The following is a 16217-nucleotide window of genomic DNA, read 5'->3' as shown; positions in this document are numbered from 1 at the left end:
CCTAAAATAGCTGGGAGAATAAAAAGTTCTTCACCTGGCACTGGAAGGAGTACAACTTAGGTGCCAGGCGAACCTCTCTAGGGAGCTCATTCCACAGCAAAAAAGGACCTCTTCCCGGTAGCCACGTGCCTCACTTCCTTTGGCGGCGGCTCCAGGAAAAGGACTGAGGAGGATGATCTTAGGGTCCGGGTAGGCACATATGGGAGGAGGCGATCCTTCAGATTACCTGGCCTCAAGCTGTTTAGGGCTTTGAATGTTAATACCAGCACTTTGAATCAGGACTGGAAATGGACCGGCAGCCAGCACAGCTGGAAAAGTACTGGCGTAATGTGATCTCGTTGGCCAGTCCCTGTTAGCAGTCTTGCTGCCCTATTTGAACTAGCTCAGGTTTCTGGACCATCTGAGATTGTTTAGCTTAGAGAAAAGGCGAGTAAGAGAAGACATGACAGAGGTGTACAAACGTATGCCTGGTGTGGAGAAAGTGGAGGAGGAGACATTTTCCTCCCCGTCTCATAATTCTAGTGCCCAATGGGGTCCTCCCATGAAGCTGATTGTGGGGAGATTCAGGACATAGCAAAGGAAGGGCTTCTTCACATGATGCAAAGTTCAACTATGGAACTCACTTCCACAAGATGTAGTAGCGATGGCCGCCAACGTAGATGGCTTTAAAAGGGATTACACAAATTCATGGAGGAGAAGGCAACCCATGGCTACTAGTCCTGATGGCTATGTGCTACCTCCAGTATCAGAGGCAGTCTGCCTACGTACACCAGTTGCTGGGGAACATGGGCAGGAAGGTGCTGTTGCCGGACAAGGTGGACCTTTGGCCTGATCCTGCGTGGATCTTGTGATATTCTTCTGACCCTCCATCTGTCTGCAACGTTCTCATCCAATTCAAAGTTGATAAAGTCAAAGAAAGTATGTTGAAAATATCAGTCCAGCTGAAAAAGCTCTTTCAGTGTTCAAAGAGATACAACCAGCCAACTGAATGGCTGGAGATTTTTGTTGTGTTAAATTATTGTGACAACTGAATAACACCTCCACGCCCTTCTGACAAGAGAAAGAAAGACACTGTCGCCGTTTCCTTATCTTGATAGCGCTCTTCTGGTGTTTTAATGTTCTCTCATCTTTGATGTGTTTGTATAATTTTGATTCTTGGTTAATAAAAGTATTTTCAAACATAAAACAATAAAAGCGAATGGAAGCTCCATGGGCCAGTGGCAGTCTACCACTGAATGCAAAATGCCGGGGACAAGAAACAGGGGGACAGCTTTCGCCTTCATACGCTTTGTACAAGTGCTGGGAGAGGCTCGTGTTATCAGGACACTGGGCTGTGGTGGCCTGACCCTGCATAGTCCTTTGTACATTCTGATGGACTGCTGGATTGTACGTTTGCACAGAAACCGTCCACACCATTGCAGAACTTCTCCCCAGGACCATGAGAGCTAGAAAATTGATTTGGAAGCTGTTGGCCTTATCAATCCAGAATCCAAGTTGAGTGGTCTTTTCCAGCTCCAAATGTGCAGAAGTGTCTTGGCAGATGTGCCCTGGGCTTAAGAGGAGATACAAAAATGCAGACAAGAACTGCTCCCTCCCTATCTGCAGCAATCGTTTCAGTTCTCACTGAGCAGGTTCTTTGCCACCACGGGGAGAGTGTGGGAAGGCAGGCGAGGTGTGGCAAAAGGCTGGAGGCAAGCTTCAGAGCATGCTGCAATGTAATTATACCCACGCACTTGGTGCCTCTCGGCAAACACAGCAGCAGTCCGATGACGCCTTCGGGCCTGCGTGGATAGCGTCATTACATGGTTTGGTCACTAGGTGGCACTGAACTGAGCTATATCTGGGTGGAGTCCACACCTTTCCCCATGCCCAGCTCATGTTTCAAGAGAGGCTATAAAGACCTTATCCAGCTTCCCGGCATTGTCTAAGCCCTGGTGGAACTGTGAATCCATTCTGGGTTTTAGTCAGAACCAGCCAGAACTGTAAAGGAGCTATCCAAAGTGCTGAACCCATTCGGCCCTGAAAAGGAGATTTTATTTATTTATTTATTTACAATATTTATATACTGCACCACATAAGAAGATTTTGGAGTGGTGAACAACAAAGATAAAAGAATAAAACACCAGGTTAAAAAGGTTAAACATTTTTTTAAAAAAGACACATGCCAATAGGGTCAAATTTAATAAACTGCAGCTCGTCATGCAAATAATAAAAGCAATTGTATTAAAAACATTGTTTAAAAAGAAGCTGCTCCCTGATGTAATAGGGAAAAGGAGTTTAGGGCACAATCCTATGCAAGTTTAGACAGAAAACAGTCCTACAGCTCCCAGCATTCCCCAGCCAGCATGGCTGGCTGGGGAATGCTGGGAGCTGTAGGACTTCTATCTAAACATGTGTAACATTGCATCCTTAGTCCCTTTCAGTGTTCCCCCAACTGGATGCCTTCCCAATGTGTTTATTTACAATATTTATATACCGCTCCACATCAGAAGATTTTGGAGCAGTAAACAACAAACAATAAAGCACCATATTAAATCAATTAAAACATTTTCAAAGAAACACATTCTGAATGTAATAAACTGCAGCTGGTCACTCAAGCAAGGCCTCTCAAAATGACAACATCTTCAGGAGGCGGCAAAAGCAACACAACATTCGCGCCTGCCTGACCTCCAGGGGCAGGGAATTCTACAGGAAGGGGGCCACCACGCTGAAGGGTCTCTTCCTGGTGGGCTCCAGCCAGGCCATGAGGAACCATCAGGGACAGGCCCCCTGATGACCTCCGTGACTGGGCAGGTTGGTGAAGAAGGAGCTCTCCCAGGTATCCGAGGGGCCGCGGTGGCTTAGTGGTTAAGACGCTGAACTGCAGACCGGAAGGTCGGCGGGTCAGCAGTTCGAGACCCGAGTGCCGCGTGACGGAGTGAGCTCCCATCTTCAGTCCCAGCTCCTGCCAACCTAGCAGTTCGAAAGCAAGAAATTGCGAGTAGATAAATAGGTACCGCCTCGGCGGGAAAGGTAGCAGCGTTCCGTGCACCTCGGTGTTCAGTCCTGCCGGCCACATGACCACGGAAGCGTCTTCGGACAGCGCTGGCTCTTCGGCTTAGAAACGGGGATGAGCACCGCACCCTAGAGTCGGACACGACTGGCTGGGGACACCTTTACCCTTTTTACACTAGTGCTAATACCTTAAACCTGGCCCGGTAGCAGACAGTGCAGTTCCCTCAGCGAAAGGGGTTGCACGCTGAAAAAGGGTAGCTCCCGACAACAGCCGACCTGCTGCATTCTGCAAATGATTCCCAACCGTGCGTTACGGGGAAAGGAAGCCCACAATATCTATCTATTTAGAGCCAATGTTGCATCCAGATGACCGGGTTCTAGTCTCCACTTGGCCATGAAGCTCACTGGGTGACTTTGGGCCAGTCACTGACTCTCAGCCTAACCCACCTCACAGGGTTGTTGTTGTGAGGATAAAATGGAGAGGAGGAGGAGGAGAATGTAAGCCACCTTGGACAGCTTGCAAGAGGAAAACGCAAGCAAGATATAAATGTAACAATAAATATCAGTCATAGAATCATAGAATAGTAGGGCTGGAAGGGGCCTACAAGGCCAGCGAGTCCAGCCCCCTGCTCAATGCAGGAATCCAAGTCAGAGCATCCCTGACAGGTGGCTGTCCAGCCTCGTCTTGAAGGCCTCCAGCGTGGGAGAGCCCACCACCTCCCCAGGTAATTGCTTCCATTGTCAATTCATCTTTGTCCTTCATCTTTGCTGAAGAGGGCCATAAGTGCAACTAGGAGCGTGTTCTGGCTCAGGCCAGGTGCTTGATCCAAGTTTACGAGTGGGTCTGCTTCCCTCAAAGAGCTCCAAAGCCAGGTAAGAAACTGTGGAGCTACTCATTAAAGCTGCGTTCATGGAAACACTGAGAATTTCAGCCATCCCCTTGGCAGAAACCCAATCCCCAACGTTGCATGGCTCAAAGCAATATATATATATATATATATATATATATATATGTATATGTGTATATATATATATATGTATGTATGTATGTGTATATATATATATATATATATATATGTATGAAAAGCATCTCTTTCAGGTGGCTTTTGCTCTTAGCCCTGCCCCTTCTCCTTTAACCACACCTACTTCCATCTGTGGAACAGCACCTCTGAGCATGTACAGAATGCCTTCTGTGCTCACCGCTGGCCACCTGCAGCCTGTCCCCATCCGTTTAGAATTAAAGAGCAGGGTTTCCTTAGGGGTCTATCTGTTATGACAGCTAAGTGGGAACTCCATGTCTACCTTTGTGTACTAGCTGGAAGTGGCAATGGAGGGCAAATACCAGGACTCAGTCCCCATCACCAGAATCATCCAGCTGTCCTGCTGTTGGGAGCAGGATGCTAGATTTTATGGGACAATTTGGTCTTCCCCAGCAAGCAAATTCTAATAAAGAACTGGATAACTTTATGTCGGACTGGCCTTTCAGTAGCTATTAACCACGACAGCTGGGAATGAAACCCCGATGCTCAGAGGTAGTCTACCTGGGAAAGCCAGATTGGAGTTAAAGCCAATGAGCCAAACCAGAGCCAAACCAACATTTCTCAGAAGACGTGTGAGAGTAAACATTCTGTTGAATGGGTTTTGCTTCTTTAAAAATAATAATGGTGACACACACACCCCCCCGAGGGCCATGATGTGGCACATGCATTCTCAAATAAATCAAAATGTGTTAAAATAAAGCAAGGAAACATGTATGGTCGGTTTGCAAATATCTCTGCAGTAGAAGCCAGTGCAGGACAAGAGCCTGCAGCGTAAATGAATACGAAATAGAGAAAACAAATGAGAAATGCAACAAAAAGTTGCGGGATGAAGGGCTCCTGCTCAGGGTTCCAGCCATCCCGCCATCACCTTTTCCAAGCCATTCCCCTCCACCAACAGATATGCAGCATTCTGTAGCCACTGAGCATACTCAGTCTCAGTTTGGGGATTTCGCCTCCCTATGGGGCTCTTCCCTTAAAGTTAAAAAAAGACATTCTGGCCACCTCAAGGTTTCCCGTCAGCCAACCGGCGCCTCCCTCTTTTGTGTGGAAGGCTCCTGTCGGGCTAGGAAGGACCAGCACTGGAAAAACCTGAATAGATACGCTAAATACAGGCGAATAAATTAACACAGCCGGGCGGAACAGAGCTCTCAGCAATGTTGTAACAGTAAATAGGTTAAGGCTTGCGGAGTCCTCTTTGGAACGAGGCGTGTGACAGAAGCAGGCCCAGCACCAAGGGTAGGCCTGGTCGGCAGCTGCCAAGGGCCCACATCCCAGCAGGGGCCCACTGACAGGAGCCCCCCGGAGTTGCTCCTCTTCCCTGTTGCAACCTGCTTGCTCACCTGCCTCTGGCTCCGGCCCAGACAGTGGTGAGGAACATGAGCAGGAGATGCCACGGCCTCTTTGCTCCCTGGCTCCCCGCCTGTCAAGCATGCAAGTGGGAGGCATGATGGGAAAGAGGAGAAGGGGGAGCTGGGGACGATGGAGGTGAGAGGGTGGACTCCCCGAGGGAGGGGCCCCACGGAGGGAGTCTTGCCCAAGGTCCTTCTGACATCTGGAGCTGGCATCAGTTATCAGTACAGCAATGTGTTACACTTTTTATTAATGAAATGTTGATCGGGTCGAGCCGTCACTGAGGCATTTCTCTTTCAAAACTCATCCACTGAATTATCTCCTCCTTCCCGTCTCTCTGTCAGCGTGCACACAGGCACAACTACGGATAACACCACATGCATGCGATGAAGCAGACTCCAGTCCATGAAAGCTCATAGCCAGGGTGGCCACCTTTTCAGGCAGTGGGCTCATTTGGGATTTTGAGAGTGTCCTGGGTGCTCTCACAAAATGGCTGCCATGGGGGGCACCTTGCCACGGCCAGTCACAGGGGACACTCGTTTCCCCGACGCCAAACTGGTGAGACTAAAGGAAAAGTCACTTGCTCCAAAACTGAAGTCCGAGACAGAGGTGGGGGTCTGAGCTCCGAAACACAAAAGCTCCCTTTGGAACCCGAAGAAAGATGGCGCTGGAAGACAGCACTTTGCTTTGCGACGTGCCAGCCTCCCTGTTAAAAAATATTTTTAATTGAAGGGGGGGAAATGTTAAGAATGTTTTTAAAAAATCAGGATGGGCAGGAAGACTTGCGAGGACCCAGAGAGGCGTCTGCGGGCACACTGGGGACCCACACGTATGCCTTCACAGATTTGTTAGGGCAGAATCCAATGGGGCGCTTACGCCCCTGCCGATTCTCTTACACCCCGCCGATTCCCTCCCACAAGCTGTGGGTCCTGCCAATTCCACTGTGCAAGTAGGGCCCACCGCTTATGCAAGCGAGATTTAGGGCTTCCTAGGGAAAGCCCCAAAACAAGTGGAAACACTTGTTTCCGGAAGGAGCTGGGGGTGCAATGGAATTGGCCGGGAGTAAGAGAATTGGCGGGGTGTAAGCTACCCAGTGGATTCTGCCCTGAAGTTAAAATCCAGTGTACTTTCTACTTAGAGCAGACCCATTGAAAGGAAAGGGGCTTAAGTTAGTCATGACTAACTGAAGTCCCATTCATTTCAGTGGGCCTACTCTAAGTAGAACGTACGTGGGATTTTAGCGATCGCCTTTAAGGTGCAACCACACCCTCTGCTCTTGTTGCGATACCAGTGGGGTTGTGGCGTCAGCACATTTTGATTAGCAGGGACGCTGCTATCACCTGCCACACCCGCCCCCGGAATTCCCTGTTCCTTCGCAGCTGAGCTGCACTCCTCACCGAGGCTGCGAGAAAATACATTTTTGCACCAAAAACATATTGTTTCCTGTGGTAATGCAAAATATTGGGGGTAGCTTGGTCCAGAATGGACCGTTCAGACCCATTTGCTTTACAGAAGACCTGCTCCGGTGGAGATGAAAACTGCCACACCTAGTTTGTTGATGCAGATCAACCTAGCTGCCTGCATTCGGGGGCTCTCCTTCGGGGTGTGGTGATGAGCGCCTGCAGGTATACATTTAACACTACCCACTGTGCAGTAAGTACACAATGACCAAATCTATCTATCTATCTATCTATCTATCTATCTATCTATCTATCTATCTATCTATCTATCTCCCTTCTCATTAACCCTTCTTTTGCTGCTCAGTTTTCATTCCAGTTTCATGCCCCAAATGACGTGACTGGATATCAGAGGAAGCAAGATAGCCACTGCAAGAGGTCAGCTGCCCACTCAAAACAACAGCAACATCAGATGTGCAAGACCTGAAGGACCGCCTGCTCCCCTGCCAGCCCACTTGGCCATTAAGATCAGCCTCAGTAGCCCTCCACCTTGGCCTGCCAACAGGGCCCATCAGGGCCTTTTCAGTGGTGGCCCCATCATGTGGAACTCCCTGCCAAGGGAAACTCTCTTGGCTCCTCCCGTGTGTGCGTGTGTGTGTGTGTGTGTGTGAAACAGGCTGTTCACAGTCCTGGCCTTGACATCCACTTTTCCTGATCCATTTGAAACTGGCTCAAGTGTCCATTGGTTTTTAATTATGATTTTCAAATGGCTGCTGCTTGTTTTCCTGCTTTGGTGCGCTTTTGTGGTCTTTATGCCCAATTTTGCAAGACATTTATATGACTTGATTATAACTATGCTGTGCGAACCCGAACCGCTGGGAGAGGGATGTACAGTCCTTAGAGGTGATACATAAATATTTAAAAGAAAATAAAGAAATAAAACGAGAGCAAAGTTGAAGACTGCAAAACAGAGCAGAATCAAAATGAAGACTTACCCCTTGTGTTCAGCCCCCGAGTCTGAGCTGAGACTTTCCTTTAGCATGGCACCATTTCTTACACCTCTAGGTCAACCATCTTACCATCTGCTTCTTACCTAGCAGGGTTCCCGGTTCTTGAATATCAGGCAGTTCAACCTGCTTATCTGTCCCTCCATTTCCAAAATCCAGAGCTGAGTGCCGGTTGTGTAGCCAAAACAGCACCAAAAGGGAGGTGGCACGTGGCTTGGTGAAATAATAATTTTAAAAAAGCTCGGGGGGAGAGAGCCTAGGGGAACCCAAAAACAGGACAATGAGAACTGAGCATGCTCTGCTGTCGTGAAATGCTGACAAATGGTTGTGGGAGGGACAGAAAAGCAGGGAAGAGAGAAATGGAATGGAGTAGAGTAGAGGCGGCGTGGCTGGCTGAACAGGAGCAACATCTGGTTCTATCTCCAACTTGTCCTCTGCCATCTGCTTGTGTTAAAAGCACAGCAGTCAGTCCCAGCTCCAGGTTTTGGAGGGTCCTTGAACAAGATACCCTTAATGGCCCCCTCCCTTCTCCCTGCTGTTGTCACCAGTGCTTTTTCTTCTCCTCTTCCTCATCATGGCTCCCACTTGCTTGCTTGCTTGGCAGACAGCCAGGGAGCAAGCAGGCCGTGGCATCTCCTGCTCCTCCTTCTCACCACCAGCCTGGCCTGGGCCGGAGCGAGAGGCAGGGGAACAAGCCGGTTCCAAGGGTGAAGAGGAGGAGCAACTCCGGGGGGCCTTCCCAGTGGGCCCCGGCTGGTGTGTGGGCCCTCAGCAACTGCCCAACCATGCCGACCTGTGACACCAGCCCTGACCGAAACCTTACTCAGCACTGAAGGACCAGAATCAAACTGCACACAATCTCAGTTTCATCTTGCCATGAGCTCCTCCAGGGATAAGAGGCCCAAAGCCCCCAACCCTGAAAACAGAGTCACTACACTTTGTTTTGTTTTCTCCCTGCCCTCTTGCACCTTTAATAGCAACCAGACACACACAGAGACTTTATTTAAGAGGTGAAGCTCTGCCTACGCTTGATCTCCATCCCAGGGAATGCTCCAGCTGTCGCATTTCGGGTGGGTGTTAAAGGCACAGGAGCAGAGCCAGGGAGAAGAGTTGGCAACCCCATGAGGAAAACACCTGCTGGGTTATGCTTTGAGGTTTACCCGGCAGCCTAAGGGTGGCGGGGGAGAGACACCACTGCAGAGGATAAGCACTTTTAAATAACTCAATGGCAGGCAGATGGTTCAACAGGTCAAGTGCTTCCGGTCATGGCAGAATAGTAGCAGAGAAAGCTTGCCTTGTTGGGCTTAAACCTGTTAAAAGGAAACTGTGGTCCCTGCTAGAAAATAAACCAGGGATGAGGAACTGAACTGCAGCCCTCCAGAGATGGATTGGTGGCGCCCCCATGTGGCCCTCCCCAGAGAAGCTCACCCAGTGCCCACACCAGATGGCAGCCTGTTGATTTATTGCATTTCTAAACCGTCCAACAGCCAAAAGTCTCTGAGCAGTTCACAACACTTAAAACTGTTTTTCCAGGTGTTTAAATCAACAGCTTTTAATGCAGCTTTCCCCGACTCGATGCTCTCCAGATCTGCTTGACCACAACTCCCATAATTCCCAGCCATGCTGGCTCGGAAATATGGGAGTTGCAATCGAACACAGGTTCAGGAAGGCCCTTTTGCTGCCTTGAACTCTGCTGTATTAATGTTTTGCTTGCTGGTGGTTTCCCCTTACATTCTGGTTATTTTTATTCTGTTTTGATCCCACGTGCCCCTGCTTGCTTTAAGCTTTGTGGTTTTTTATTTTCTTGTTAACCTCTCAAAGAACGTCAGTTATTGGGCAGCATAAAAATATTGTTAATAACACAAATCCAGTGATAGAGATTTGCTCTGCCCTTTGAGCTATTTAAGTCCTGGCTGCTGCCATTAAAGGTTTGATTTATTTGGCTCATACTTTTGCATTGTCTTTCTTAATCGATTCTTTTAAAATTGGAATGGTTTCATCATTTATTCATTCCATTTATATTCCACCTGTCCTCCCAAGGAGCTCAGGGTGGTTTTTCTCTCCCTACAACAGCCCTGCGAGGTAGGTGAGGCTAAGAGATAGTGAGCTACCTGGGATTTGAACCTGCATTTTTCCAATCCTAGTCTGACTCTGTCTCCTTTGGGGGCATGGGTGTGCATGGAAAGAATTCTGGCTGGGGATAATGGGACTTGTGGTCCAACATGAGAGCCAGTGTGGTGTAGTGGTGAGAGTGTTGAACTGGGATCCAGGTTCTAGTCCCCACTCGGCCATGGACGCTCACTGGCTGACTTTGAGCCAGTCACAGACTCTCAGCCCAGTTGTGAAGATAGAAGGGAGGAGGATGGTTCCTTGCAAGAGGAGAAAAGGCAGGATAGAAATGCAGTAATAATAATAAAAGTCTAGAGGGCACCAACTTGGGGAAGACCTATCCATTTTAGTATAAAGACACAAAATAAATGTTTTATCCAGTGAGTGCAAAGGATGACAGATGCTGATTTTTTTTATAAAGCATCAAACACTATCTCCCAAGTAAATATAACTTAGCAGCACAAATCCTATGTATGTCTACTCAGAAGTAAGCCCCACTGAGTTCAATGGGGCTTACTCCCAGGGAAGTATGTACATTGGATTGCAGCCTTAAACATGCATGGCCATTTATGCTCTGGCTATCTTGCCCGAAGATAAAAGCCTTTTGGCCGCTCAACACACGTTTCTGGTTACAAGCCCTGAACTGCAAAAAAAGGGGAGTGGGAAAATTACATAGGGACACTGCCTTATCTGGGTCATGTTCTGGAAAACTTGGGGTGCCTCTGGGAAATAGGGTGCATTGTAGAGCATATGCTGATCTGATGTTTGGAAGAAGAGGCTGTGTAGCAAATGTTCCCTTTCCCACCCACCCCAACACACACAGCCCAGAGTAAGGGGTATGGCAAAGAAAATAGGGATGGGCAAATTACCAACGCTGCAGCTTGCCAAGTCTCTCTTCGCTTTGGGGTTTGCGCTCACTATTCATTTTGTGCGAATGAGAACGCTGCCCCAAATGAACAGCGATCGAACAAGAAAGTTGCGCCCAAAAAATTCCCCCAAATTTGTGCAAATTTCCCCCATAGACAAAAGTGTTGGCGATGTGAAAGTTGCACATTTCAAGAAGGTTTTTCAAGAACAGCTTTTGCAAATGCAAGTTTGGGGATTTGCAAATATTTTCAGAGAAAATTTGGGATTGCGAAGGGGGCATTTTTGAGTGATTTGCGAACTGAAACAGAATTCTCATTTGGTAGGGATGTCAGAGAATTCCGCCACGGATCTCGGTGAGGCCGAATGCCAGTGCATTCAGCCCCCTGAAATCCATGGCGGAACGAAGCCCCCACCCCCCAACCCACAAAAGGCGCGCGAAACGGAGCACTTACCTGCTGCCGTCCGCGCTGACTTACGAATGGCAGCCGCCCTGCGGCTTCCATTCGCTTCCTCCTCATAGCCATGATAGGCTACGTAAATACTTACATAGCTTATCACGGCTAACTGCGGAGGCCGTGATAGGCTACCTAAATAGGCTACGTAAATACTGCAGCAGGCAAGCCAAAAAAACCCAAACAACAGTGTACGCAAATGGTGGCGGCTACGGCGGCCGCCATTTGCATTCCTTATTTTTAGCCGTTTTAGCTTATGTAAATATTTACATAGGCTATTATGGCGAAAAAAAGGGCAATGCAAATAGCGTAGTGGGTGCTATTTGCGTTCCCCTTTTTTTCTCCATAATAGCCTATGTAAATATTTACGTAGGCTAAAATGGCTATAAATAGGAGACGCAAATGGCGGCCGCTGTAGCCGCCGCCATTTGCGTACGCTGTTGTGTTTTTTTGGCTTGCTGTGACAAGCTACGTAAATACTTACGTAGCCTACCATGGCAGCTTCGCAGGACGCAAATGGCGGCCGCTATGGCAGCCGCCATTTGCGTCCGCAGCAGTCCGTCCACAGCCAGAACTCCAGCTGCAGATGGCCCTGGCCGGTGGCTCCGCAGAGCCGCCGCAGAGTGGAGCCGGCCAGGGAGGATTCCGGGGGAGAGGGACAGAGTGCCTCCCCCCCCCATGAATCACATCTGCGAAAAGGTAAGTGACTTTCCTACATCCCTATGGCAGCCCGTTCATTCTTGAGTCTGTAGCGCCCCCTGGTGGACAAACATCCCACAGCCACCTTGTTATATAAAAGCATATTTCCTGAAACAAAGTTTACCTACCTGCATTTCTTCCTCCATTCCCTCTTTCTGCAATCAAACCTACCCAAACCACCCCCACTTTCTGAAATCACACTCACCTGAATCCCCTCTTTCAGCAGTCCCTCCCATCTCAAACTCCCCCAGCCCAGACAAGAAAAGGCGAGGGGCGCACAGAACATCTGCACACATTAACAGGTTTCACCAACAAATACCAACTTGGGATGTCAGAGAAATCCTCAATGGATTCAAATGACTTTGGATTTCTATGAATCTGACCAGCTGATCGACCCTTGCAAACCAGCTTTTCACGGGGGGGGGGGGTTGCGTGAATTCAGAAATGTGCAACTGCGATTCTGCACATGTAGAACAAAATTCTGGTGAGAAAAAATCCAATTCCATCAGTGAACAGACGATGGAATGGAAGTCTCCTGACAATCCATGAAACACAGATGGAACAGATTTAAGAACATCCGCAATCGCGACAACGAACCAACTTTTACATCACTGGGTAGAACGTTTGGCCCATGAGGATAAGGTGACCACTTACAGCTCACCAAAAAAGAGGAAAGGCATCACCAAAAGAGAGAACAAAAGAGGAGAGTGGTTTGCATAGATTCTGCATGTGCTAATTTGTGCGTATAGATGCACATTTCGAAAAAGCTATTAAAAATATGTAAATAGCCATGCAGTACATCTCAGCCAAGTGCAGAAGACTGGAAGCAGGTGACGTCTGTGCCTGGCTGTTTGGCCTGCCCTTCAGGTGCCGGGCAACAGTTTTTATGGTTCTTTATCTTTAAAGTGGGATCAGACCACACAGCCCTTTGAAGAGGACTGTGTTTTGCAGAGAACTTTGGGCATCTTTTACAAAGGACCCACGGCCACCCTGCGTCTCTGGCCCAGCTTGCCATCTATCTTGTCCCAATCCTACAGGTGGTTTGGACATTTCCCAGCTGGGGAGGAGCCCAGTCTGTCCCTTAGTTAGGGGCGAGGATAGCCAGTCCAGGAGAGGAGGGGGTATCCGGTCCCCATTCCCAGCCCCTCTTCCATCCTTCCCCCGGCTGCTTCTCTGAGAGCAGAAAACACAACTGGGATGGTTGCAGTTCACATTTAATGCTAGATAAATAAAGGTTCAAGCAACAGCAGGAGGTTGACGATATCTTTGAGACATCTCTGGAAAGGGGTCTACTGGCCTCAACATTACTGGCTCCAGGTCTTCTCTGTTCCAGATATGTCTACTTTGTCCCCGCAATGGGGCTCCATACATCTGCACGGTGTGGGGTGGGGAGGGGGAGGGATGCTGCCCTCTCTGCAGCAGTGGGATGACCCCGGCCTTTTGCCAGGGCATAACAACACCTCCTCATTCAGCATCACGGGCTCATCTTCCACAAGTAGGTTTGGATGGAGTAGGCCTGAGCGACGTCTTCGATGTAGCCAAACTGGTTGTCTAGGATGCTGAAAGCCATGTCTGAGAAGCACCTGAGCGAGAGCAAATGGTTTGGGTCAGGGAGGCCCACAGAGTAGCTGGGAAAAGGGCAGGAGCAACCCTGGAAAAAAAGACAGGGGTCTCACGAGGCCACCTGTAGGGGGTTCTGCTCCGCTAGGAAGGGAAGAGCAAAAATGGGGAGATTTGAGCCCATCCCAGCTGATGTGACTGGAGAAGCAAACACAGAGGAAGGCATATAGGTCCCAACCAGCTGGCAGTAAATAGGAAGGTAAGCTGGTGAGGAAAGAGTGCCTATTTGGGTTGGAAATCAGCCATTCTCAAGAGGGGAAAAAGCATATGTTGTTTTTAGATGATGCATTGTGGTTTTAAAAGCTGCAGGGGGGAACTGTCATCTTAGAAAAGCCATCCCCCCTTCTCTCATACACAAGGGAGAATGCCTCTTCTAATTCCATCTTGAAAGAGGCATCCCTCTTCTATCATACATATAGGGGAGAATGCCTCTTCTAAAGTCATCTTAGACAGACATTCTCCCCTCTCTCACACATAGGGTGGAACGCCTCTTCTAAAGCCAACTTGGAAGAGGCACCCGCCCCCTTCTCGCAAGCATACAGGATGGAATGCCTCTTCTAAGATGGTATTTACCACCAGTTTGATTTTTTAAAAAAATATGTGCATTACAAATAATTATGAATAATAAAGGCAAAGTCTGCTGCCAATCCTTAGAGGCATCTTTTCAGTTGATGAAAAAGTTCTGATTCAATGGGCCATACCAATTCATCGACTGAGCATTGCAGTCCTATCGATAAGAGCAGAATTTGACCTCCTACAACCTGGAGGTTGCCCTGGGAAAGCCACTTTCCCATATCGGATGCAGGATGTGCATTGGGCCCAACTTTTCCTGGGCTTCTCAGACCAAGTTGCCAGCTTGGGGAAGGCTGGTTTAGACACTCCAACTCCCCTTCCCCTGCACACTTACCCATTAAGCACAACAGCCACGGCGACACCATCCGGGCGCAGGAAGCCTGCGCTCTGCAGCTGGCAGCGGCCGACGAAGCTATTGCTGGTCAGTGATACTCGGATGGAGCCTTCAGGGATAAATTTGCTGGTAAGGAGAGAAGAGAGGTTAGGATGGTGATGGGCATCATGCACGATGCCGCAACCAGAGATGTGGGAGGAATCCGTCCAGGGGATGGAGTTCGCCAAGCTTTCAGCAGCTCAACCCCCGGATTTCAGTTCGCTTACCTGTAAGCTGGCCTAACTTGATCTGAAGTTTCCAGTGGGTTTTTTCGTCACTAGAAAGTTGCCCAAATGGCAGGCGTAATTTGCACGAATCCCAATTGCGAAGCGCGCAAATGGCGCAAATTATGGGCACAATTTGCGCAACTTTCTAGTGATGAGGAAAACACCCCCCCGCAAAACATTCCTGGATTTTGGGAGAAGTCCGCTGGCTCAGCACATGAACGCAAGCCGAGCTGGATGGGCAGCAGGGATCCGTCGGGCCCCCAAAGGGCCAGATTTTCAACAGACGTCCCTAGATATCACCACCGTCATATAAACCAGGTGTCAGCGACCTAGTGCCCTCTGGCTGTTTTGGACTTCAACCCCCATCAGCCCCAGCCAGGGTGGCCAATGTTCAGGGATTCTGGGTGTTGTAATCCAAAACATCTGGAGGGCACCAGGTTGCCTAACCTGGATATAAATTAACAGCTTTCTCAGTTCTCCAAGCATGGATCCTTATGCAGCCCAAACAGCACAACCCATGTATACAAGGGGTGTATCAGCAGGTTCAGGGGGAGCCCCAAGGTTTGCAGGCGTGCAACGCATCTTTGGGGTGCGGGGAGACCTTAAAGGGAATGCTCACTGACTGCTGGGAAGGGGTAAATGGAAAAATAGGGAGGAGAATATGGAATGGAGTCCTTGAAAAGGGCATGGCTGGCTGGAACCCTGAGCAGGAGCACTTCCACACTGTAACATTTTGTTGCATGTCCCACTTGTAATAGTTTAATAAAGATAACAATAATATCTTTATTAATAATATAATAAAGATAATAATAATAACACTGAGCATGCACAGAGTTTGTTTCCCTTCCCACTGAGCAACTGCAGCCTTCCTCTGCACAGAATTTAAGCAGCAGGGATCCCTCTGAGGAAAGAATTGAAGGGAATCCTGCACCATTCCAAACCCCAGGATCTCTGGTGTTAAAAAAAGGAATGAAGAAAAGCATTGTTCTCAGCTCTTGGGCAACATTTTCAGAACCCAATCCAATTTAGAAGCAGCAGCAACAGCAGCAGCTTTTTAAAAAGCTTAATCATTAAACCCTCTCCTTCTCCTCAGATTTAAAACCATCTAAGCTGGTAGATGTTAATGTAACTTGTGGAACTCACTGCCACAAGGTAATTATGTGTTGTGAAGAAGGACTCCTCTACCATTGTTTAAAGTTCCTCCCAGTGCTACATACCTCCCTCCGTTTCACTGTTCTCCCAAGCGTTTGGGTTTGGGGGGTTTCCTGGTGAGCAGGAGGGATTTGGGTGGCCATCTGAAGCTCCAAGACACACTCGGCTTACCTGAAATGGGCCAAGTGGTAGAACATCGGCTGCTTGTAGAACTCATCTTTGAGGGGATTCACAATTATTGGGCTGTCCACAAAGTTTTTGACCCAGTTGGGGCCCCCTTCCATATCCAGAGCCAGGTTCCAGTCGATCCAACCCGAGATAAAGTTGTTGAGGTTCTGCAGGGGTTAAAGGTCAGTC

At 48.7% G+C, this 16217-nt stretch overlaps 1 protein-coding gene across 1 annotated transcript in view; it reads right to left on the bottom strand.

Annotated features, from left to right (window-relative positions):
- Positions 1-13114: 13114 nt before the first annotated feature.
- LOC146334502 (lysosomal acid glucosylceramidase-like) overlaps positions 13115-16217 on the bottom strand; it is a 42064-nt gene continuing 38961 nt past the window's right edge. Inside the window, exons 9-11 of the mRNA XM_084824335.1 lie at positions 16032-16195; positions 14443-14568; positions 13115-13498 (exon numbers count right to left, since the gene is read on the bottom strand). Of these exons, the coding sequence (XP_084680461.1) occupies positions 13390-13498; positions 14443-14568; positions 16032-16195 (399 nt within the window). The 3' untranslated portion in view covers positions 13115-13389. The remainder of the gene's footprint in view (positions 13499-14442; positions 14569-16031; positions 16196-16217) is intronic.

The sequence above is a fragment of the Heloderma suspectum genome, chromosome 17, assembly GCF_057233095.1.
Source record: "Heloderma suspectum isolate Gila_16-S chromosome 17, 16-S_ref, whole genome shotgun sequence".
Lineage (NCBI taxonomy): Eukaryota > Metazoa > Chordata > Lepidosauria > Squamata > Helodermatidae > Heloderma > Heloderma suspectum.
This window is presented reverse-complemented; position numbering and strand designations above follow the sequence as displayed.